The sequence below is a fragment of the Podarcis melisellensis genome, assembly GCF_964234715.1.
Source record: "Podarcis melisellensis genome assembly, chromosome: 3".
NCBI lineage: Eukaryota > Metazoa > Chordata > Lepidosauria > Squamata > Lacertidae > Podarcis > Podarcis melisellensis.
The window spans coordinates 38,968,035-38,992,698 of NC_138530.1; the positions used below are offsets into that span (position 1 = coordinate 38,968,035).

Here is a 24,664-nt window from a genome sequence, read left to right on the forward strand (position 1 = left end):
GGCAAGAAGATGCCTGGTTTCTCTCCAGGGACTACTTCTGCAGGGTGAACTGTAACCCAAGAAGAGCTGGCTCCCTTCTTTCTGCAGCAAAAGGCATCCACACTCAGGTTACAACCCCTCACAAGATTCCCCTGCATAGAGAGCAGTGCGTCTCAAACTCCTCCACTAACAGAGAATGGAGCTTCCTGGCCAACCATATCAAAAAGCCCAACGGTATCCAGCTCAATGTCTGCAAGCACACATGGTCGACTGCGGATACTGTAGGTCAGTCTTCACCAATCTAGTGTCTTCCAGATGTTTCTGACTACAGCTGCAACTCTGCAGAGTCCCAGCACGTCCAAAGCATCTGCAAGGCACCAAATGGACAAAGCTACTGTAGAACCACATGTGCTATTCTCAGAGAACTAAATGGTCTCCTGCCCTTCTAGCCTTGGCTGCAGGGGACCCTTTCTATCGAGGCAGAAATGCTCATTTCCCAAACGTAAAAACAGGATGTATGAAACCTCTTGGTGGCAGGAAGCTCTGGAATCTTTGTGAAGGGTTGGGTGGTATTTGTGGTTACAAAGTGGGTACAGAGATGATGACATCTTGTATGCACTCAGTCAGACTTTGAGGTGGTGCATATCATTGGCTTGTGGCATTGCTTCTCTGCCTATTCTAGTCCACGCAAGTCACTCTTCCAATCACACCACAGATGGAAGGACTCAGTCCTAAGGTGGACTACCGCTGCAAGCCTTAATAAAGATTTTAAAGAGCTTGTCTAGTTACGCTTCAGTTCTCCTTACAGCCCTGTGTCTGGAGCAAAAGAGACTTCTGTTATGATCCAATAGCCTATGTCCTATTATACAAGCACTTGCATCAAAGGCACCGAGCCCTTTCCCCTGGTTTCCAGCAGCATGAAATGAGCCATCTTGCTAGCCAAGGAGCACATTCTATCTTAACACCACCCTGTCTTGTTGTCATTCCAGCCCAGCCCTACCATAACACAGAAAGCTTGTGACATGAGACTCATATTAGCCCTGTCCTTTTCCCTATGCATGTCAAGCAGGGGAAAGGAGGGATCATAGAACATTGGCAACAGAAGCCAGCAGGAAGCAAATTTTCTCTTGCTCTTTCTCAACTTGAGAGTGTTTGTGTGTTTGTGTGAGCTGCACGCACGTGTGTGTGTGTGTGTGTGTGTGCCCATATGTTTGTGGGTATTTTCTCTCTCTTTCATTCTTCAGGACACAAACCTGCAAGTGCGCTCGTTTAACTCAAGCTGCCTCGACTTGCAACGTGAGTCTGTGAATTTGCAGGAACATTTACAGGTCTGGGGATCTTGTTTGAACAAGTGCTTTCTCCTTTCTGAGCAAGGTTCACAGTGACTGCAAAAAGGCAAAAGGAAAGAGGTCTAAGCTACAGCGCTTTAGCGGGAAGAAATTTACACATGCAACACCCTAAACATTGAAGCAACCCCTGCCCCCAACCCCCACTCGCTCAGCACTGCTCATTCAGAACACTGCTGGCTGGCAGACAGTCCCAAAGGCGTTCCAACACTTACTTGCAACAGCTTAAAGAGAAAGAAACCGGCTCTCTGCAGCTGCACAATTCACAAATCCTGCATTAGTCCAATTGGCCAAGGTAAAAATAGCGAGAGCCTCCTCATGTTAACAGAGGTCCCCAAAACAAGAGTGAAAACATGTTAAATACCCAGTGGCAGCTCCTCCTACAAAGAAAGTCTTGCTAATGTCAACTGGGGCAACAGCTATACCAAAAGGTGGAGAGGAGAGGAGACAGTCTCCTAGATTCAGCTGCTTTGTGCATGGGGGCAATAATAATAATAATAATAATAATAATAATAATAATAATAATAATAATAATTATTTCCCCCTTAGGGATTGAATCAAAATAGCTCCTTTTCAAATCCCTTTCCTGCTCCAGAACTGCCACCAGATTATTAGCAATGCAGGATTCTGTGAATTGAAGAGAGAGAGAGTAAAAGAGGAACCACCAATATCCAGAAGAGAGAGAGAGAGAGAGAGAGAGAGCGCTCCTCATATGTTTCCCAGAGTCCTCTAGCTCCTCACTGGTTAGTGTTACCATCAGATCACACACAGAGACATAAACATGCAGTGAATGGCAAGCACCAAGCCCTTGTTGCCAGCCTCATTAACAATGACAGCCTTAAAGGGAAAGCTGAAATTAAGGGAAGCGAGGAGATGGGAAATCACACAGGGGGAATTGCAGGGTGCAGCAACAGTGAAGCAAATAAGCCTGCCTGTCCCTTCATGTTGTTGTGCCTTCAGAAGAGAAAGAGTAATCCCAAGCAAGAAGAAGAACCGCTCCTCCTTTTATGCCTCTGCGTCAGACGTGCCAAAGCTGCTACGCTACCACCACCAGTGAGGCCACCCCAGCTCTCCACGAAGGAGTGATTTGGAGAAGTGGGTGGGGAATTGTCTCTTTGTTGTAATTAGGTGTACCGCAAGCAGGTGTTTTGATTTGAGGGGTGATGGGAAGAAATGGGGAAGGGGCAGAGTCTACAAGCACATGATGCAAACGTACAGGTTTTGTGGTTTATACCGGCCTCTCTTGCGCTTTCTCTTTTGACCCTTCCCCTTTCCTCGCTTTGATTTTCTGGAAGAAAAACAAAACAAAAAAAAAGCAGAAAGAAAGAAAAGAGAAGGAAGGAAGAAGAGAAGAAGCGGGAAGGAAACAGGGAGAGAGGACAGGAAATGGGGGAGGAACTGCCCTGTGGGCTTGGGCGAACAGGAAGCCCAGGAAGAAGAGAAGGCTGGAAAGCCTTTGGCTCAAGGTTTCTTTTTTGCCACCTCTTACTCTAGCCCCCTTCACACCACCAGCACAACCCCTGTCAGGGCTATGGAGCTGAACCATGGCAGACCCAACAGTGTCTCAGCACGCAACCCTGCCACTGGCCCAAGAGATGGGAGGAGCTACTTCTCCCCACTTGGCGGAGGGGCTTGCTGAAAGAGGCCTGGAAACTGCCTGTGCCCAAATGAAATGCATTGTTCACCATCAGCTGGTAAGAGACAGCGCAGGCAGGCATCCTTGATAAAGCATTTGCGCCTTGCCCAGCATATGTCTGGATTATTCTGACACACAGAACTTCTGACCTCAGAAATCCAGTTTGAAGAACTCCAGTAAAATTCCAGTTACAGATAGGTAGCCGTGTTGGTCTGCCATAGTCAAAACAAAAAAAAATTCCTTCCAGTAGCACCTTAAAGACCAACTAAGTTAGTTCTTGGTATGAGCTTTCGTGTGCATGCACACTTCTTCAGATACACCACTTCTTCAGATGCACACTTCTTCAGATACACAGATACACCACTTCTTCAGATACACCACTTCTTCAGATGCACACTTCTTCAGATACACACTTCTTCAGATGCACACTTCTTCAGATTCTTCAGTGTGTATCTGAAGAAGTGTGCATGCACACGAAAGCTCATACCAAGAACTAACTTAGTTGGTCTTTAAGGTGCTACTGGAAGGAATTTTTTTTGTTTCCAGTAAAATTATAAGGGTGGAATTCAAAGTAGCACCAAGGAGACCACCCATCTTTGCCCTATTCTGTGGGTTGATTTGGGGGGCACAGAAGGAAGCAAGCCCCATTGCACTAGCTGGACTTCTTGTGTTGGCTCCTGCTAGCACAACTATTTAGTTGAACTCAGCCCTAAGTGGTGCTCAAAAGTAGGCAGGCAGCAAATGGAATTGCTGATTAAAATCTCAACCTCAGTCCCTTTGGCCTTACTCTGGAGACCATGAACTCTGGGTCCATTTGAACCCAGCATGCTATTCCACAGCTATGACTGTCATGTTGCAACTGACAGCAATGCAGCCAGTTCTGCTATCGCTTTGCTGCTGGGGTCATCCACAAAGACTGAAGCCATGACTGATGCTGGCAGGTGAACAACGATGCAAGAAGAGGAGTCCTAACCCAAAGAACCGGCTGCTGAACTTCTCTTGCCTCTCAAGCCCTGCCAGGAACAAAGACCTGCCAAACAGCCTATTTCTAAATGAAGAGATGGTGAAGCAAAGCCTCAACCTAGCTAGCGCTCTTTGGGTTATGGCACAGTCCTGCCAGAGAATTTGGAGCCACCTTCCTGTAGCTAAGATAAGACTGATAACCTGCTAATATGGGAATTCAAGTCTTATTCCAATATGGGACGCTGCCTTATAGCAAGCCAGACCACTCAGTATGTATTATGCTGACTAGCAATGGCTCTCCAGGGTTTCAGGCAGTCATGTTTCCCAACCCTACCTAGAGATGCCCAATGCTGAACTTCAAACCCTTTGGGTACAAAGCTTATGCTTCACTGCTGAGTTACAGCCCTTCCAAATGTATGTTGATAATGTGAATTGATTGAGATGGGCAGGAATGCTCAGCTCCAACCCCATGACCCAGGTGGATGTCTGGGGAACCCTGATTCCCTGTGTTAGCAGCAGATCAAGGGAGAGGTGCACAAAGAAAGAAGCAAGAGCATTTTGAGAGGGTTCCTACGTCTCACTCCCAGGTTCCACTCCTTCCCTCCCACAGGCAAGTCCACATCAATGGGATGGGAAGAAGAGGCGGGCTGTGGCTGCATCTTTCCTGAGACTTGTTCAAGCCTGTTGGTTGGCACCAGTTTCTCTTTTCCTTACTACAGGCAGAGTAAGCACCCCCAGATCGCAGCTAGAGCTACAAACAAGACAGAGGGAGTGGTGCCTGCTTGAGGAAAACCTTTACACAATGCTTGACTTCGTGAAGGACACACTCTCCAGGAGGAAAGCAAAACCAACAGCATCGAGCGCAAGAGGAATTTCAGCTTAACTCAAAGCAGAGTGCCCCATGTTCTGCGAAATTTGCAAAGTGAAGCAAGCCACCTGAAGTTCAGCCAAAGGTGAGGAGTGGAAGTTTCAGCAGAAGGTGAGAGGACTTTGGCTACACGAGCATTTTCTCTCCATCGCAGCAGCACACCCTGCTCTCTTTCAGCCACTCCATTGAACAAGATATTCCAGAAAGAACAAGCCAAGCTGGGCTCTCCCCTCTTGATGGTTCCGTGAAACAAATCCCAAGGAGAAGGTTAGAACATGGTAATGGCAACATAGCTGGCCATTAAGGGTCTCTTTCTTCCTTTCTCCTTTCTCTCTCTGTTTCTGCCTAGCTGCCATACCAAACCAGAGACTGTCCACTGTCCTACTCATGCCCTCATAATGCATGTGTAATTAACTTATTTTTTAAGCCAGGAGTGGGAGGAGAAAACATTACATTTGCCCTTGTTCGGTATGGTCTGGGAGATGGGTAGAGAGGGATTTTTTCCCCCAATCAACACTGCCGCATTAGTCCACACAAAGCTGAAAGCAGATTGCTGTTCACATTATAACATCAGCTAGTCCCTTTCCCACAAGGCAGCCCATCCAATGTCAAGAAGGTTCACATGTCAAAAGAGAGTTCATTTTATTTTATTCTACCCATTGTGATCAATATGCGAAGTTCATTCACATGTATGTCACCTGACCGCCCATACCCAGAACAGGCGTCTACTTTCAGCTTTCCCCCCTATAGCTGGCAGAACTCCCCTTCTCTGAGAGGGACAGCAAAGCTCACATGCATAGCCTTGGTGTTAGGAATCTATGCAAGCGGCTATGAATAAGTCAGCAAGTTTTCACCCAAGCAGCAAGAGAGAGGCAATGATTTCCAGTGTCCACAACAACAACTGCTCATGGAAGGAAACTTTAACCTAGAATCCATTCCCAAAGGGAAGGAGGGAGGGGGAGATTCTGTTGCTTCATTGTTGTTCTTTACCAATTTTGTCCTTTACAAATTTCTATGAGTAAGCCGTTTCAGTATGTTATCAGGCAGGAAAGAAGCAACAGTCATCAAAGCTAGGTGTGTGCATGTGTTATCTGCCTACGAAGAATGGATTCAGGGTGCAGCCCTTATGATGGCAATTTTGTTTGTTTGTTAAATCAGTTATTGTTTCCCATGATTGGAAGGAAAGGAGGGAGGGAGGGAGGGAAATTACCAACACCAAAAGAGAAAAGGAACTTAAGCCAAGTTACTTACTTTTCTTGTCTAGGTTTCACTTCTTTCTTTGGTCTCTCTCTGGAAAGACAAGAGAAGAGATATCAGGAGGGAACCAAGAATATATACACAGGTATCACACACCCGCCTTCGCCATGTTAAACCCCCTCTCCCCCAAAAAATGATTACAAGGGTGCTGTTTCTATCTTTCAGCATGTTGCTTGTGTTATATGTTGTGTGCTAATTTGCTTTTATTCACACTTCTGTAAGCCATCCTGGAATCTCTCAATCAAGGGCCATTAACAAACATTTTAAATAAATTATCACAGCCAGATGCAAAATAATTCCTGGCCACGATGCTAAGATGTTTCACAGCTAGCTATTGGCATCTAATGGAGTCTCATGCTGTGCGCAGGTATTCTGCCTGAACATGTGATGCTCAAAAGGAAGAGATGGAGGCAGGGGGGAGCATACAAGCTCCTCCCCCCCCCCAGCTTCCCTAGGCACATGGGCTTCCCTTTAGATTGGGAGTGGGGGGCCACTTTCTGCCCAAGGGCCTGATCCTAACCTGGCTAGCCTTCTTCTGGGAGCTGCAATACAACAGTGGGCAGGAGCAGAGGCAGAAGGGGGTGGGGCTGGTTGCAGCCTTAGGAAGACTGTGGAAAATGGCGAGGAAGGTCAACATAATTGTCAAATGCCATCACATGGCAGGGAGGTGGGTGTGGTTTGCTAGAAATGACCATTCAGAGAGGCCTGGCAGGCCTCCTTAGGCCCGTGCTTCAGAGGTCACACAGAGCTGTTTCTGACCTTAACAGAAGATTCTGAAGAGGGTTTCGCAAGTGTGCTCCATTGAATGCACTTAGAAACCGCCCCACAAGTGGGAGACACAGCTCAGTAGGGCTCCTGGTTGTGGGAAGTTTCTAACCATGTTTGATTGAACGTACCTATAAACCCTTTCCAGGTGTTTACAACTAGTTGAGTGAAGATCTAAAGGAAAGCCCATGTGGCAAGACAAGTTGGAGGTGGGAGTTTAACTAGGTGTCCCTGCCCCAACTTCGCGAGCACTATGCATTCACGGCTTCAGTCTGCACCATCCTGTGAACATACCTAATTGGTGGCGAGCAACCTACAACTATTATATTAAAAACATAATATCTCTATTGAAATATTCTCCTTCAAGCAATCATCAAACAGAGGCCCCTCCGTACTAAGGCTGTTTTTTGCCTTTTCTTTTTTTAAGATGCAACTGTAAAGCAGTCAGTTCAATTCCAAGAAGGTATCCACTCTCACCTGCATTCACATTCTCTGTGCTGCTGGAAGCTCATCCGGCTTAAGTGCTGGCCTTGAAAGTGTTTAATTCTCAGGATCTGAAATGAAAGGAGGGGAAAGAAAGAAGGTAGAGGCTAAGTCTCATTCACCAATCACAACCTCTCAAAACAAAGAGGCAAACAGCACTATGGCAAAACAAAATTAAGAGAGGCTGCAATCCTATACCCGCCTAACCTGAGAGCAAGCCCCACTGAACTCAGTAGGACTTACTCCTGAGTAGGCATGTATAGACTTGCTTTCTAAAGCAGTAAAGAAGTATAAAACTGTGTAATTCCTGCTCCAGATGACCAGCACAAGAACCCTCAATCAGCAGTTTGTTAAAAGGGCATGTCTATACATATTTTTCAATCATCTTCCTCTTACTTGAATTTTAGCTACCAAGCAACCTACTTGCCCACAAAAATGACATGCTTCTCCACAGGTGGGGCAAAGGACCATTTCTGGAGGCATATTGGTGCCTGGAGTCAGAAAGACACAATGAAACATGACTTGAGCAAGGCAGCTACAGACTCAGGAGACTTTTGGCAGCCACAATGATTTCAAATGTCTGTAGAGCACACAGGATGATGAAACTTGAAGTGCAGGTTGCTACTGAGTGCTGGTGCATTTGCAATACTAAGGAAAGAGAGATGTGTCCAGGAGCAAGTCACACATGCAGGGCTCATTCCATCAGCCAACTCTATCGGGCCTCTTCTCTCGCTTGTCCACTGGAAGCAGCCATTCCAGGAGTCTGCCTTAGCAGAAGAAACGGGAAGCAGGGCTCAATCCACCAGCTCTGCTGAATGGACCCCTCCTGCCCCTGAACTGTTGGTCACTAAAATAACTATTCAACTTTTAGGAACTGACATCTGTGTTTGCTTTTCCTCCTTCTCTTCCCTCCCTTTTCCTTTTGTGTTGGGTCTTTCAGATTTCACACCTGCAGGCAGGGACTGTCGTGTCTGAACTACTTGCATGCAAGTGACTTTTGGGTGGAGAGCAGGGTACTAATGCTATATAGTCCTGCAGACTCTAAACTGTGTCTCAAAGACAGGCTTGCCAGTGTTGTCTGTTTGGTGAACAGCAGGTTTAGGTGATAAACCCTTCAGCTTGGGGGCCTGTTCCTCTGCCTTGTGCAACAGGGTGGCACCGCCGAAATGATAACTGGCAGGAATGCAAGCTTAACTCCTTACTTCACCAAGGTCATTAGTAGAACTGGTTTCCTTGGAATACACATTGCCACTTGTGGTCTTGGGTCTGTATACCAAAAAACCACCATGGCATTTACGCCCTCTGTTTGGGTGAGGCCAGGTCTAGAATGGCAGGTTGACATCTGTAAATGGGGGGCATCAGCAGTCGTTTTCTTAGGCATGGATGCAGATGCGGATCAGGATTTTGCAAAGCTGAGAGGAATAGACAGGAAGCAAGTTCTGGCAGAGGCGTATTGGCTGTGCTCTGTGTGGAAAGCGTGCATCCTCACAGTATGCTTTGGCCTTAGCTATTCTTTCCAACCACTTCCCTTCAGGATGACTAAATTCAAAGTAAAAGAGAGAGGAAGCTCTTCCATTTGTCTCTGCATTGTTGTTCTTCCTACCCCTGCAGTGCCTTTGCAACTAACAAGTCAGAACTCTGGCTTGGCCAGTGGACCCTGACCTGGCCAACTTTTGATGAAGAAAGTTCACAGCTCCTTTTGTATGCCACAGTCTGCTGCACTGGGAGATGGGGTTGGAAGATACAGAAGCCAAAACAAGAATTAAGCAGAAGCCTGAGTGAAGAGGGGCCAATGGACCTGAGGGGATCCCTGTCTACACACAGATCCTCAGTTTGTAGCTAACGGGTTCCCTCCAGATATTGCTGGACTCCAGCTCCCACCAGTCCCAGCCAGCATGGCCGATGGTCAGAGATGGTGGGAGTTATAGGCCAAGAGGATCCTAAGGTGCAGAGGCTCCCCATCCCCAGCTTTTCTATGAGATTTAATGGGGACAAAAAACAACAAGCTCATCTAGTGCAAGGGTAGTGTGTAAGCTAGATTGGAGTGGGCAGTCAGGGAGCAGATGGATTCTCCCCATTCAAGCCGCTCAAAAAATCACGGACACTCCAGCTGGGCAGCCCAGTAGCTGAGTGAAGGGCAACAATTCACATGCTGCTTCTAGACCAGCTAGCTATTTCTCAAATTTGAGGGGCTACCTGATCTAAAGGCAGCACACGAAAAACTGCTATTATTGTTGTTGTTGTTGTTGTTGTTGTTGTTATATTATTACTACTACTACTACTACTCATTGAATTTATATACTGCCCTATACCCAGAGGTCTTAGGGCAGTTCACATAAAAAGATCACAGTATATAAAATAAAAATAAAAGCAATAACCCAGTAATACCCCCCCCCAAAAAGAGCCACATTTCTCACAGCTGTTTGGTACCCTTCCCTCAAGTGGAGAGGAGAGGTCTCTGTAATGCTATATAAATCACTAGGTCAGTTACCCATTTTCTGATGCAAGGAGTGCGTGTGCTCCTTTTGACTTCACCAGCACTCCCTAGCAAGTAAAATCGCTCGTGGAAGGCAAAAAGCAGAGCAAAAATAAGAATAAAGAATCCTTCTACTCCAGTGCTTTGACAGCCGACAGCATCAGTAGACGGAGGAGGCTGATAGATGTGGTTCAAGAGCTACCAGATGACCATTCCTGATTTAGTTAAACCACCCGTGGTCCTGTGTGAGTTACACTGAAGGAAACAAGCAATGTCACCTCCCCCTTTGCTCTGTCCCCCACCTCCAGTTCCTTAGCTAGAGCCTCACCTCCATGGTGACATTGTACGTCGATGTGGGTACGCACTCCAGCGCCTCGTCATTACAGCACCCTGCACACCTCATCAGGGGCACACAGGATGGCTTGAAAATGTATTCCACCTCGTCAGGGTATTCTTGGAAAATATCCACCATGGTCTCAATTGTCCTGCAGGCACTGCGCTCAAAGACCACCAGAAATGAGATAACTACAAAAAAACAAGAGGTGGGGGAGGGAGAGAAATTAGGAATTAAGAACATCTCTGTTTTGCACTGTGATCGTTCATAAGCTGTTTCAAGGCAATGTAGGAAACAGGGCTGTGGGTGTGTGGATTAATGGCTCTGCACTCGGTGCTCTTTCTGCCTAGATACCTTTCCCATTATCTCCTGGGCTCACTGAAACATGTTGTCAATAAATGCATTAGTTCAGTTAAAAAGCACTTAAACCCAAGGAGATACAGAGTAGAACAGGGGTTGTAGAAAAGCAAGATAGGGCCAAATCACTGGCAGGTTCAGCATTTGCCCGTTTGCATTTTAATGAGCTAGATATCCTGAACGCATTTGCAAGGCAGAAACTAAAGTGAATCGTGAGCTCAGAAATCAGAGCAGATCTCACAGAGGACCATGGCAGACCTTATTAGAGCAGCATTCCCCTGAAGCTAGTGGAAGTGGCTTGAGGAGTTTGACGCACTCTGCTCAGAAACCAGTTTGCCAAACCCAGATAACGCAACCCAATAGCTCACCATATGAAAAACAAAAAAGCCACTACAAGTCCTAGACATTGTGCATTTCAGGGCCTCTCTTAAAAATTGGCATTTTTCACAGAATAAAAGGCAGATGTTGGGGAGAACCAGACATCATCTCCTAAGGAAGCACTTCTGCGGTGGGGATATTTTCCTGGCACTCATCACATAATGTTTCATCACAAGGAAAATGTGCTTTTCCCTTCAACTACAGTATTAAGCTTATTGCGATTGGCATGGAATCTGGAACAGCGGCTATGCAAGTTCTAGAGTCACCTACTGGATACCTGTCCATCACTCAGGTAAACCCTTAAGGCAAAGTAAAGGAAGGAATGACCTGCCATTTTTCAAGCCTTTCAAGCCTTTTCAGAGCTGTGCTCTCACTCCTTCCTCATTTCAGCACTGGAGTGTTTGTGTCCCAGGATGTTCCTCCACCCCACCCCACCTGGCAAAGAGCAAAGAAGCTACCAGCACCCTCCAACAAGGCTGCTTCCATACATTATGAGACAGGGTATATATTGGTATGGCATTAGCAAAATTAATACACCTTTTCTCCCGACCCTTCTACCTATTGCTTGTGTTTCATGCTCTATACTTTGTGTATTTGCAGGAAGGATCCTACCTGACTTCCAGTATTGGGGGAAAGCTTTAGCCTGGGTCCAACCCGTCATCACCATAAGCTTTAATAATGTGTTTCATTATCCAGACCAGTTATTAGACTTGTGTCACCATTTTTTATGAATATAAAAGGATATGTTGTATTTCAACAGTATTGAAGACATGAACAGGGCCACAAATATGCAGCTAGTAGAAAAGGTGCAATGGGCTGAGGTGCACCCATTTCAGCTGCAGATTTTCCATGCTATATAAACATAGGAAGCTGCCTTCTTGATTTCAAGTAGTTATACAGTGTTTTACGTCAGAAAAAATCACAACTCTGTTTTACCAAAAAAAAAAAAAAAAAGCAAAGGTATGTGCAAGCAATTTAAATTATAATTTTTATACTATTAGCCCATTCTTCAATTTGGCTAAGTATTGTTTACACTGACCAGCAGTCCAGGGCTTCAGTTAAGGGGTTTTCCCAGCCCTACCCAGACACCCTGCAGACAAAACTGGTGACCTTCTGCATGCAAAGCAGATGTTCCACTACTGAGCTGCAGCCCTTCCCCAAAGACCTTGTGCATATGCCAAGAGAGAGAAACTTAACCAATTTCCACACACACCAATTTCCCAATGTTCCCAAGTGCACAGCAGAGCTTGGACTTGGGGAGGAAAGGCTGCAGAACAACACAAAAGGAACACATGCAAGCGTGCAAAGTCCTCGTCCCAAGATTGTGCTGCATACTTCCAAATACACTCCCAGCAGCATGGGATTGTTCCTTCTTCCTCCAGCGTGCAACTGTTTTTTAAAACAAGCTGTTAGCAGGGCTCAGTTCACAGACACAGCAGATAGCATCTGACCCGAGCTTTCTTGCCTTCAGATCATACGCCTGTGCCCTATGCAGAGTCCCTGCAGTAGTGAGGTTGATAACCCGGTGTGATAACAAGCACAAACTGCTTGCATCATGGAAAAAAAAGGGACTCCGGTAAGCGTTTCTGAAGAGCCCTGAACCTGTGACAAACCTGCATAAAGGTTGTTCCATCGAAGCAGTGGAGGTGCAGGGAGGGAGGGAGGGAAGAAAGGAATGTACAGAAGCTGCCAGGCTTTGAGCTCAGGGCTTCTCAATTAATTGTCAAAAGTTAATTCTCGGTCATGTGGAGCTGACAGTGCCACAGTGCTGCTGGCAGCAGGTATAACTAAGGAGGAGGCTCCGCCTGGGATTTCTATGGGCTGCCCTGCCTAAGTGCCTATTAAAGAGGCAGTTGCTCAGGAAGCAAAAATGCAGAGAACTGACTGGCAGCGCTCATGGAGGAAATGCAAAGCCCCTTCATTGCTTCCACCTCCCCCCTCCTTTCTTCCCCAGCCCTCTGCCCAGTCCAAAGTCTGGAATCAGCCTCTCATATCCTTTCTTGCCTGGTATGGGGCCACCTCCTTCTCCTTCCCCTTCAGAGTGACCTTAACCTTAAAATACAGCTATCTATAAACTGGAGAATTAAACAATTCAGCGCCTGGGAAACTTGCAGGCATGCAGCCAGACACGTAACCACATTGCTGATTATTCACACCTTTCCTAGCATGAGGCAGCAAGGAACCCATTGGGGTAAAAATAATTTTTCTTCTCAGTATCCATCTGCGTACAGTGAACTCTCCGGATACGGACTTAATTCGTTCCAGGGGTCTGTACGTACTTTGAAAAGTCCGCATCTAGAGGCACCGCTTCTGCACACACGCACAGTGTAATAGAGTGCTTCTGCGCATGGGCGTGTGGCGAAACCCGGAAGTATAGACTTCCAGGTTTGCCACGTTCGCAACCCGAAAGTTACATTACCTGAAGGTAATGTAACCCGAGAGTCCACTTTGATATATATATATATATATACATACATACACATATATATGTATATGTATATGTATATGTATATGTATGTACACACACACACACCAGTGCTAAGCAGCTATGGGCACAGAGACAGAGCATCTCAAGATCCCTTCCATCCATGCTGCAAAAACACAAAAGCCAGCAGGTGTAGGGTTTTTTTACAGAGTATGCAAAGTGGCAGCAATTAAGTGTGTTGATTTATCCATGAGCAACCTCTTCACCCCCGGTCACATCAAAATTCATCAAAATCTGGAGGGCTGCACTTAATTATACAGGACAAAATGTGCAACTGAACATGTAATCTGCATATCACTCAAAGAAATATGCCAGGTGCCCAAATATAATCAATAGGCATCATGCTCTCCTTTTTTTATTCTGACATTTTCACCTTTGAATGGAAGGGGGTGAAGAGAGGGGTTGCCTAGCCTCTAAGAATCTTGGAATCTCAATAGACAGCCACAACTACAGCACAAGAAGCAGAGATGTAAACCAGCTAGGAGCTTCCGAAGAAAGTGGCGTGACAGTTTCCGTTGCCTACAATGAGTTACACATCTTAATCCACAGGTGGCCAATCCCCTTGTGGGTAGCAGAAATTAAACCTGTCGCGCTTACTTCCGAGTATGCATGTATAGGATTGCGCTACAATTTACTGTACTCCTAAATCATGTAGACCGACAGCTAAGTGGTAGTTGGCCAGGAACAGTAAAATACAAGTGGCTATCCCCAGAATAAATCATTTTAATCAATGAAGACCAGTGTATGCCTAAGCCCATATAAAACCTCAAGGGAACAAAGTGATCTTTCATCCCCAAACCAGTACATGTTCTGTGAATATTAAGGAATAGAGGCAAAGCATGAGTACGCAATAATTGGGAAGAGAAACTCAGAATTCCGGTCCTACTCCTTCCTCTAGATTCTCCTCCCATTTAGTTAAAACAAACCCAGAGAGCAACAAATGTTCAACTGTCCCACCAGGAAAAGAAATCCAGTGACAATATAAAATGGGTCCGTTGTTACAAACTTGCTCTCCTATAAGCCTCTGGCAATGCTCCTCTAGTTTACCCAGCCAAAAGAAATTGTTGCGATTGTAACCTACTGTGGCAAGATGAGAGGCTGCCCCCTGGTGCCCTGCACTAAGAACAGCAGCCCAGTGCCACTCCCTGAGTGTCCCAAAGCAGGCAGGTGACATTGCCGTTGCAAAAGTGGTACATTGCAAAGCTGGAAAACAGCAACTTGGTGATCTCACTGTGGGTGGAGACTGCACAGCCTAAAGGTCCAAAGTTTGCATCATGTATTGTTAAACTGATGTCCTCACAACTAGGAAGTAAGTCTTGCTGAGGTGATTCAGTCACCTATCAAAATAAGCTCTGCTCTCTTTACTCACTAAATCCTCCTCTGGCTCCACCTCTTCACCCAATGCTATTCCTGCCTCCAGCATCTCTCAACCTTCTCTTTTATGATGCACATTCATGCAAGATGTAAGACTTTTGCAAGGAGCAGGGAGCTGGCTGCTCCCTCTCTCTCAAGAGGCTTGTTGTGAAAAGGCTGCACTCACTTCCAGAACAAGACCTCATTGCCCAGCACTTGCTGAAAGTCTAATGACCAGGAAAGTCAACATGGTGTCCATCAGATGTTGTTGGACTGCAACTCCCATCACCACTCAACATTGGTAAGCTGACCACAGCTGACGAGAGCTCTAGTCTAAAAACATCTGGAGGGCAGCACATTGGGCCCCCTGGTTCAGAAAGCAAATGCATTCAGACCCACCACCACTACCCTGCAAATCTGTATAGTCACAACATCCTGGCCCCAGAAGTGGCTGAATTGCCTGGTCCAACACCTATAACGTCAGACGCACCAAGGAGCTTCCATTCACCCTTTGCCCATATTCCCAGCTATACTGGACTCTGATCCCTAGCAATGTATTGACTGGAAAAGTTCAGCCCCAATGCCCTGCCTTGTGCAGAACTGATCTAAAAATTAAAAACATGCCCACACACCACCACATGCGTTTTCCCTCCTCCCAATACATTGACAGTGCCATCGTGTGCATGTTTCCTCCAAAGTAAACCCCACTATGTTCAGTGACGTTTGTCCCAAGGTAAGTATGCCAAGGATGGCAGCATTTGAAAAGATGGCCAACTTTCTGATAAGTTTCACTGCTGCTAAGGATAGAGAGGGAATTGACTGGAAAATTATCCCCTCTTAATTCCCTAACTCAGGTTTGCCAGCGGCATGATCTTTGGAAGACTCAAACACTGGTTACTAGTTTGGTGTCTTGCTTCTGTATCTGAGCAATACAACCTGGGTCAAAGGCTTGCCAATGGGAAAGATGCACAGGTGCCCAGTGATAACAAAAAAATGCCAAACTTTCCACAGAAACCATGGCAAATTCCTCCTTACTTCTTCAAAGGGTTGCTGAGAAGGGAGGGCATTAATTTTATTTTTAATTAATTCAAATTAAAATGCAAGCATCCTGGAAACTGAAAAATAAGCTTCAGAAAATATGTTTTATAGGGTATGGTAAAACTCATGGTTTCACACTGTCTGTGCTCCAAAACAAAACAATATTTTTATTGGTTGGGGCAATTTTAATTGGGGGGGGGGGGACACAAGCTGGGATATATTGAAGCTAAGGTAAGGTTAAATCTGGTCGTCAACTGTTCAAACTGTATTTCCCATTCCTTCCTTTTAATATGTGTGCTTGATCCCCCCCAGTTTATACCCATTTTCCAGAAGGTGGCAGCATTAATGAGGCTTCCCCCCTCACCCAGCAGCCCAGCAAATGGCTCCACCTCCACAACCTGCCATCCTTCTCCCATAATGTATCTGCACCCACCATGCCAATTAGGGGAGCAGAAGGAAGACAAGCCACTTACCCTCACTCTGTTGCTTTTCCCCATCTCCCTGGGCAGGAGCAGCCTGCGAGAACTGTGAAAACAAGAGAACATTCATCAAAACACAAAAAACACAGTTAACCTGTCTCCAGGAAAAAATGCTTCTAATCAAGAGAATCAAGTTGCTTCCCAGGACTCTACAGCAAGGCAAAATCAAGACACCATTTTAAACAGTCATGGCTCCCCCTGCAAAGAATCCTGGGAAGTGTAGTTTTTTATGGGTGCTGAGCATTGTGAGGAAAGCCCTATTCCTCTCACAGAGCTACAGTTCCCAGTGATCTTTAGGAAGTTGTTAAACTACTCTGGGAATGGTAACTCTGTAAGGGGAACAGGGGTCTTCTAACAACCCTCAGCGCCCTTGACAAACTACATTTCCCAGGATTCTTGGAGGGGGGCCATGATGCTACAGTTATGATAAAGTGCAGAAGAGGCCTGCTATAATTTGTGGCATTATTACAAAAATGTGGATGGCAAACAGTTGCAAGTCCGCAATTCTTCTCTTCACTGGGAAATGAGACATCCTCAAAGGAACGTGTCTGAATTATCAGCTGAAACACTTCTGGGGGCTGCGTGGAATTGTTTCTTTCTTTTCATTTGTGGGGTGTATTTCTCCAGTTTCCATACTGAAACACCCACAGAGACCCTTCTCTTTCCCTCAGACCAGAAGGAAAGTGGGCTTCAAATGCCACCCATCAGGGCAAGGGAAGGGCAGGAAGGCCCAAGAGAGAGCCAAGTTCCACAGGCTCCGTCCATGAAAAGAGGGGAGCTCAGGAAGAGAGATCTCACAGAAAGCTCTTCTCCCTGTCACTTTAACAGGCAACAGAAGTGCAACTAGCTGCTCTCAAAGGCATTTCAGATTATTCAGGTCGAAACACAAGAGAGCAAAGCTGAACTGGGGAGCGGGGTGGCTGAGGAGAAAACAACATTGGTGACCTTCTAGCGCTGACATGACAAATATGCCACGAGATTTGTACACGTCCCTGTTCCATGGAAAGTCAGAAGAAGGTATTTCGAAAAGGGGCCTGCCTGCTACAGAGCACTCCAGGAGCAGAGCGCAAAAGGGAGCTGACAGAGCCGTTAAAGGGTCCACAATAATAAAAAAAAATTCCCCTTCCTAGTTTCGTAACAGGATGGGCATGGCGTGATGCGAGGCAAATTCAGAGCAGAAGTGTCCCTCAGGTTGGAGACTCTACCTGTGCTACATCTGCACAAGAGTGGTGGCTCCTAGCTAGCCTCAGGGCCAGCATGTGGTGTGGTGCTTAGCGCTGGACTAGGACCTGGGAGACTAGGGCTATAATCACCATAAAGCTCACTGGGTGACCCTGGGCCAGTCACTTTCTCTCAGCCTAACCTACTTCACAGGTCTGTTGTGAAAATAAAATGGAGGGAGAACATTCATACTGCCTAGAGCTGCCTGGAACAAAAGAGGAATATAAATATAATAAATAGTCTTAAATGCAGTATCACAAAATGTTGGGTTGTTTCCCCACAAGTCTTTGAAATTAGATGTCCCATTAAAATCGGATAAGTGTTAGTCCTCACCCTCCCTGCAAGTACTTCCATCTTTTTTTCTCAATCACTCCATCGCAAACAAGCACCTATCTCACATCTAACCTGCCCAAGATACGGTCTATAGTTCTTGTTATCAGAGAACTGTTTAAATGGCATTCTTCAAAACCAGCTCCTTTCTCAAGCGCTCAAATACTAAAACCCTTAGGAAGTCACTATTAACAGTCCTGGTTTTCCAGCTAAGCCATTCTCTTCACTGGTGTCTATGTGTTTTGGGGTGAACGTGCGGCGTATATATACAAGCAACACACAATTTGCAGGTTCCACGTTTAGTCAACAAATTAATTTCTGTAGCTGCATGAATGGAAATTCAGCCAGAACAGTGAAGAAGGATAGCACAGGGAGACAGCAGGTGGCCATATCTATATGCAAGCAGTTTGCACATTTATTTTTGAGAGATTAATGGGGGTTTAAAATTGAGGAAGGGGGGAAGTATTCACATAAAATTTCCCCTTCGGTTTGCATTTGCTTCTGATATGCCTCCAAGTCTCTCGGTTTCTGTCCCAAAACTTCAAGGAATTTGAGTGATGCTTAGTTTCAGATCTCTGAGTTACTCAGCCAAGGTCGATAATCCAGTTTCAGTGAGGAGAGAAGACCATCAGGCCATTCCATTAGTGTCAACAGTCCTGATCTGCAGATAATGGATAAGAACCCACGAAGGTGGCTGCAGAAGAAGCGAAAGGAAAGCAGCAGAAGATGCCCGGCCTGCGCTCTTGAACAGCTCAGCTGCTGAACTCACATCCATGAAATCTAAGCAGCCTAAACTGTGTGCTGGCCAAGTGGACAGAACCACCTGTTCTTAAACAGAAAGAAAACTCACAACTGGCTGGCTTTCTTAGCAAAGAGAGCTTGGTAGTCAACAAGCTACAATGTGAAGAACAGAGAAAGGTTTCTATTCAAAAACAGGGAGCGGTTTCTATCCCAGTGTGAAGGTGACGGCAACAGGTATAACCATGATTTGAGAGGAAGAGGCCACACCTGAACCCCAGTAACCATCCAATGCCAGCAGGCAGCTGGAATATACTCAAGGAAAAGTTGCGTCCCTCCTCAGATGCACAGCCTGCAAGTGAGATGGCAAACTGCCACAGCTGTCAGGCAGGTGTCCACCCACCTCGCCGGCACCGCGTATCGCACGTAGCCCTTATGAGCAAGCATCAAGTGGCAAGCTGTCCTGGGACTCCTCCAGTTTATGATGGAATACCACACCTGCAGCAAACGTGATCGCATGCACCTATTCCCACATGAGTAGGCAAGAACACAATGCAGGCCAAACACATTCAGGGGCCTAGTGAAAGAGCAAAATGTCTCAGCTTGCCATCCTTTATTTCCTCGTATTCTTCTCTGGGAGATTCTGAATCAGCTACAAGCTGCTCATTACTTTTTAGCTAAAGTTGCCTTTGAGGGACTTTGTGTTGTTTTTTCAAAGTCCTGTTAATTTCGCTTGAAATAGTGCTCTCTCTCTCTTGCTCTCTCTCTCTATCTTCAATGTTCAAAACAAAACAAAAATACATTTAGGAAAGGGACTGCCAACTAAGCCACTGATGTGGAACCTGTGGCCTGTCATGTGTTGCTGGACTCCAAATCCCATCAGCCCCAACCAGCAAGCCAACAGACAAAGATGATGGGAGCCATAATCCAGTAACATGTGGAGAGATACTGGCTCCCCATGCCTGGGCTACACTATTGCTTACAACACTCTGCTCTGCTAAAACCTCTAGTTTCGGAGCTGGATGAAAGGCCACTAGAAATCATTCCAGACACTAAATGGAGATTTACTCTGGGTTGTTGTTTTTTTAAAGTATGTGTTAAGACAAGACTGAATACTGCTGATTAACAGAGATCAGATATATTACATTGAGGTATTCTCCCGAAAGGGATTGCCATCTATCTCCATTGCTCCTGTAACGACACAGTTGTTATACATCACGTACAATATTTTCACAGCATTGCTCATGCCGTTTGCCTTGGGATCGAGACAGCCTCTTGGAGCTATTTATACAGCAGTGTCACCTTGAGTCTATATCAGAAACATGAAGGTGCTTTGCTTGCCTACAGTGCTGAATTATGTTCTCTGCTGTTGTGACTGGGCAATCCTCAGCTAACCAAAGCAGCAGTGCTTAGGCGGAGGGCAATTTGTCCCCATTTACACCAAACTTTTCTCCATCGCAGGGAAGACACTAAAGGGGGGGGCGGGATCCTTCCGAGGGACAAAAGGGCCTAGTGCCCTTCTGAAGGTCAGGCTGCTTCCACCCATCTCCTTTGCTGGCTTGGGGTTTTACTCATTGTTTCTATACGATGGCTATCTTTCCACCTCACTTCAGAGTTTCCCATTAGACAGATTCTGCCTTAGAGAAAAGACAGAGCAAACTGGGTACTAGGGAAAATGCAGGTCACCAAGAAAGACTCTCTTCTTGAAACCACTACCTCCTGCTTTTACAACAAGGTGCCCGGTTCCAGTTTGAACCAAGGAAAAGGTTAATCCAATAAATTACACACACACACACACACACACACACACACTTTACTCCTTCACACCACAACTACCCCTTTCCCTCCTCCCCCACCCCTCCCCCTAATCTCTGCAGCCTCATTAAAAGAGCTTTGTAACTGTTTGGGACTGGAACAAACAATCCAGCTACTTTGGAAGGCCCCCTGGGACAGGAGTTAAAACCCTTTCCATCTCAGGCGCTAAAAAAGTCTTCTCAGAGGTTTCTACTTAAGGAGGAGCTTTGGTCTGCAAAATCTCTCTCCTTCCACCCCCACCCCACTATCCATACAAGGGGAGAGAGGCCAGTAATCCAGGCAGGCAGCAAGAGAGAGATCTGTGAAATGGCACATTAAGAGGAGAAAGAGAGGCTTGGACTGTTCAGAAATGACAGGAATATTACCAAAGGAGCAATGGAAGGGGGGGGGTGGATCTGCCTTTTGCTAAGAATACTTGTTGATCCTGGTGGGAGGTGACCCACTCTGTTCCTTTCGAGCTTAACACAAGGAGTTGGGAGGAAAGCCCTGTCCCCAGTGTGGCCTGATCAACAGCAAGCGGCTAGTGGCTGCAAGATCATTAACAGTCTAGTCACACGCTCTTGTCCCCTCCCCCCTCCTCCTCCTCCTCCCTCTGCGTTTGATCTTTGCCTGATCCCACTGGAAACACATCCTGGGAAGGAGCTCCAAGGCATGTTCACTACACCTAACTTAACATCAAACCGCACTAAGTAAGGTGATGGCGGAAAGGGAACTGCAAGATGCCAGTTAAGTAAAAACCAGGACAGAATAGAACTGTCCAAGGTCTTGGACGGAGCCTAGATCCAAATGGTCTTTGAACTAGGGCAAGAAAATCAACAGGAACATGAAGTACCCAAAGTCGTAACTTGACAAGTTTGGAGCAAGTCATCTAACCCTCTTCCCACCATATCCTGACCAGCAATTTCAGAACTGGTTAATCGCTGGGGTAGACAAAGAGCTGGGGAATGGCCACTGACTGCACCAATATATCCACAGGACATATAGACATATATTGGAAACCAACACCTGTGGTACCTCTGCCAGGTCACTGACTTGCAGGTTTCCTGGACTCACTTCACGGCCTCCATCTGTGGTTAGTAAATGTATCTTTCCCTTGACAAAAGGAACCTTATCACAACCCGGCACCTCCCCTTTTGTGCTCACTTAAAAGCAACTGCACAGAACTCCGATTCTTCTCCCTCAACACATCCAGCGGCAGGCAGGTGTGTGTAGTCAGAACTGCAGGAAGTTGATAAATATAAATTTATCAATTTCCCTTTCCCAGCAGAGACACAGCTTGCCAAGAACGTGAGCTTCGGCTAGCACTCCTATTACTCTCCTTTACTATAGTTCCATACAATCTACCCAAGGGACTGTGCCGTCTTCACAGCTGAGCATCCCATCACCACACCTCCCTGGAAGAAAAGGCATCTCTGGTTCCCCCTAACTATCTCTATCTACACTCAACTTTTCATTCACCTCAGAGTAACGTTCCCTCTTTCACTTCACCTGCAGGACCTCATATTTAAACAATGCCATTTTAAGAGCGCTTTCCAAAGCGAGCATGGAAATGGTATCACACTGCCTTGCTGCAAGGCTCCCCAAAGAAATCGGAGCCACGTTTCCCCATCAGGCACAGCCTAATCTGCTGATGTCACTTGAAGACAAGTGGCAGGCTAACAGGTTAGCAGGAAAAGCATGTGACCCCCCTGGCAACAGGACATCTGAAATGGCTCCTAACTGAGGTCTTACATTTGGTGCTAAATTAAACAAATGCAGATTCAGTTTCCTATGACACACTGATTCTCACATGTTGTTGCAGGGGTGGTCTGTGCCCACACTGACCTCCCCTAGAATTTCTCAAGACTAACAGCAGAATAAAACTTATTCTGTACTAATTATGACATGAATCTCTACGCAACAGCACACACAAGCCACCTCTGCTGGAAAATCTGTCTAAACTCCAATACCCAACTCTAGACTCTCTCTTTTTTAAACAAGGAGAGTTCAAACAAAAGTCCGATGAAAGAGCAGGATAAAAGCCCTTTATGGTATATATTAGGAGTAATGGGGTGGACTTCTACAATCAGAAGTACCAATAAACTGATATAGGAAAAGAGTTATGAGGGCAGAACAAACTTCCTACTTATGGTAGCTCAGCAGAGCCGTTTATTTTGAAAATCAATCTGGAAGAAATACAAGGATCCATTTTGTGGTCTTTGATCTCTATTTGCTTTTCCAAGCCAGGAATTTTGAACTCCGGTCAGCAAACCTGCCTCTACCTAAAGCAAACAGGCCGAAACAGCCCCCCCTCCGCCCCATTTTGCAATGTCAGGAAGGAGAGAGCGTGTGTGTGTGCGTGTGTGTGTGTGTGTGTGTGCTGATGCAAGAAGTCAGCGCGCTCCGCTGCCTCCCCGCTCGGCGATCGATGACGACGCAGAGCCTGTGTCGTCTTCACGCCTGGTTTTCCAACTCCTGCTCAACTCCGCAGACAGACAGAAGGGAGGGCAGCCCAGCAGGAACCGTCTGGGCAACGTGCGAGGAAGAGGAGGTCCGACCTGTCCTCCTGGGGGATCCGATCCCGCGCCTCCCTTCTTGCCACAGGCCCCGCGCGCCCCGTTCGCGCGAACGCCAGCAGGGAAAACCTCCACGCCTCGACCCTGCCTCGCTCCCGGCCTTTTGTTGGCAGCCGCAAGCGGCGCAGACACCGCATGTCCGCGCCAGGGCAAGCCGAAGGCGGCTTGGCGCCGAGGAGCACCGAGGCACCTGGATCTGCCCTCCATTTGCGCCAAGGCAGCTTCCGACACGCGCGCGCGGATTTCTTTCTGGTCCGGCTGACGATCCCCTGAACCCCCGCGACGCGCCCTGGCCGCCAAGCGAGCGTGCAGCGAGCAAGGCCACGCGGGGGCAGGAGGAAGGCTTCCCCGCCGCCCCGGATCCGCCCGCCCGCCCCCTGCTTTACCTTGGCGTTCTGGAAATAGAGCAGCGCGGCCAACCCCCAGTGCATCCAAGCGAGCAGAAAGTTCATGATTCCTGGCGCGAGGCAAAGAGGAGCCGGAGTAGCTGGTCGGAGCCGCGCTGGCTCGCTCTCTTGAACTCCTCTTCTTCCTTTTCCTGGGGCCGCTCCGATCAAGGAAAGCGCAGGGGTGGGTTGTGGGGGGGAGGGGGGAGACTTCAGTCTCTGGTTTCACCCGTCCATAAGCCCGGCTCCCTAGGCGCCCGAGACGCAGACTCCCCTCCGCACACCTCTCGGCTCTCTTTTCGGCTTGCAGAAAGGCTCTCGGGGCTTCCTCGCTTCGGATTCGGAGTCTCTCCGTAGGAATCCCACCAGATTCGTCAGAAGGTTCTGAATTGTAACAGATTTCCAGCCGCCCACTCTCTCACTCTCTCTCCAACCCTCGGTGGCAAGACACCACACGCGAGCGAGCGAGCGTGCACTGCACAGGCAGACACACACACACAAAAAAAAAAAAATAGAGAGGGGGAAGCGAGGAAAGTTTGCGCGAAGTTTCAATGCATTTTCTCTCCCCCAGGTCTCTCTCGAACGCACGCGTGGGCTTGGATCCTGCAGCCGCTGTCGCTGCTTCCAAGCAGAAGTGGCTGGGTGGTTTGGGGGGGGGTCTCTCTCTCGTCTTAGCACCACCTTCGGGGCCCGGGATCGCTCAGCCCAGTTCGATTCGGGACTCTCCTCTGCTAGGCGTGAAGAAGAGGAGCAGAAAATGTCCCCCCTCTTTCTTTCCACTTAACCAAAAATTAAAAATTAAAAAATCCAAGTTGCTTAGCGAGGAAAGCGAAACCTCTCAGCCGATCGTGGTGGTGGAATAAATTAATAGAAAAAAGGAATAGCAGATCCTAAATGCGTAGGATATAGAGAAGATCGCTCCTCCTCGCCTGAATCTTTTCTTTCTCGTTCTTCTGTCTTTATTGCCTTCCTTCCTTTTTTATTTCTTCCCTTTCCTTTCCCGAGGGAGCCTGCACTTTTCGCTCTCTGTGCGTCCGCGGCTCCCTTTCTCTCTCGATTGAATGTCAGGCAGCAGCAGCAGCAGCAGCAGCGACGCTCTGACTGGCTGGCGCGCTCGGTGAGCTTTGCCTCTCGCGACTCTGCTCGGAAAGAGACTCTTTTTCAGGCTCCGTAGTCCCTCCCTCGCCCTCCTCCTCCGCGCTCCTCCCTCCTCCCCCCTCACTCACTCCCTACTTATGACACTCCGTACTTGTCACCTGGAATTAAAAAAAGACCCTCCTCTTTACCACCGCCCGCCTCCCTCCGCTGCACACGCAGATTCTTCAGCGCATTGAAGGTTGAGCCGGGAATCCGGGATCGAGGCGCATGGAAAGGCTTCCGCGCGAGTCTATTTCACTCAACGAGTGGAAAGAGCGCAGATGT

The 24,664-nt window shown here is 47.2% G+C and overlaps 1 protein-coding gene across 5 annotated transcripts in view; it reads right to left on the reverse strand.

Annotated features, from left to right (window-relative positions):
* The window catches only part of VEGFA (vascular endothelial growth factor A), a 28,552-nt gene extending 4,162 nt beyond the window's left edge, over positions 1-24,390 (reverse strand). Inside the window, exons 1-7 of one of the 5 annotated variants that reach the window (XM_081905702.1) lie at positions 23,243-24,389; positions 16,192-16,243; positions 10,102-10,298; positions 7,292-7,368; positions 6,044-6,082; positions 2,564-2,613; positions 1,233-1,364 (exon numbers count right to left, since the gene is read on the reverse strand). In XM_081905702.1, coding sequence (XP_081761828.1) covers positions 1,249-1,364; positions 2,564-2,613; positions 6,044-6,082; positions 7,292-7,368; positions 10,102-10,298; positions 16,192-16,243; positions 23,243-23,308 — 597 coding nt within the window. In that variant the 5' untranslated portion in view covers positions 23,309-24,389 and the 3' untranslated portion in view covers positions 1,233-1,248. Of the gene's footprint in view, positions 1-1,232; positions 1,365-2,541; positions 2,614-6,043; positions 6,083-7,291; positions 7,369-10,101; positions 10,299-16,191; positions 16,244-23,242 lie in introns of all 5 variants that reach the window. The other 4 variants (XM_081905701.1, XM_081905700.1, XM_081905704.1 and 1 more) reach the window with 4 other exon arrangements.
* Between the last annotated feature and the right edge of the window lie 274 nt (positions 24,391-24,664).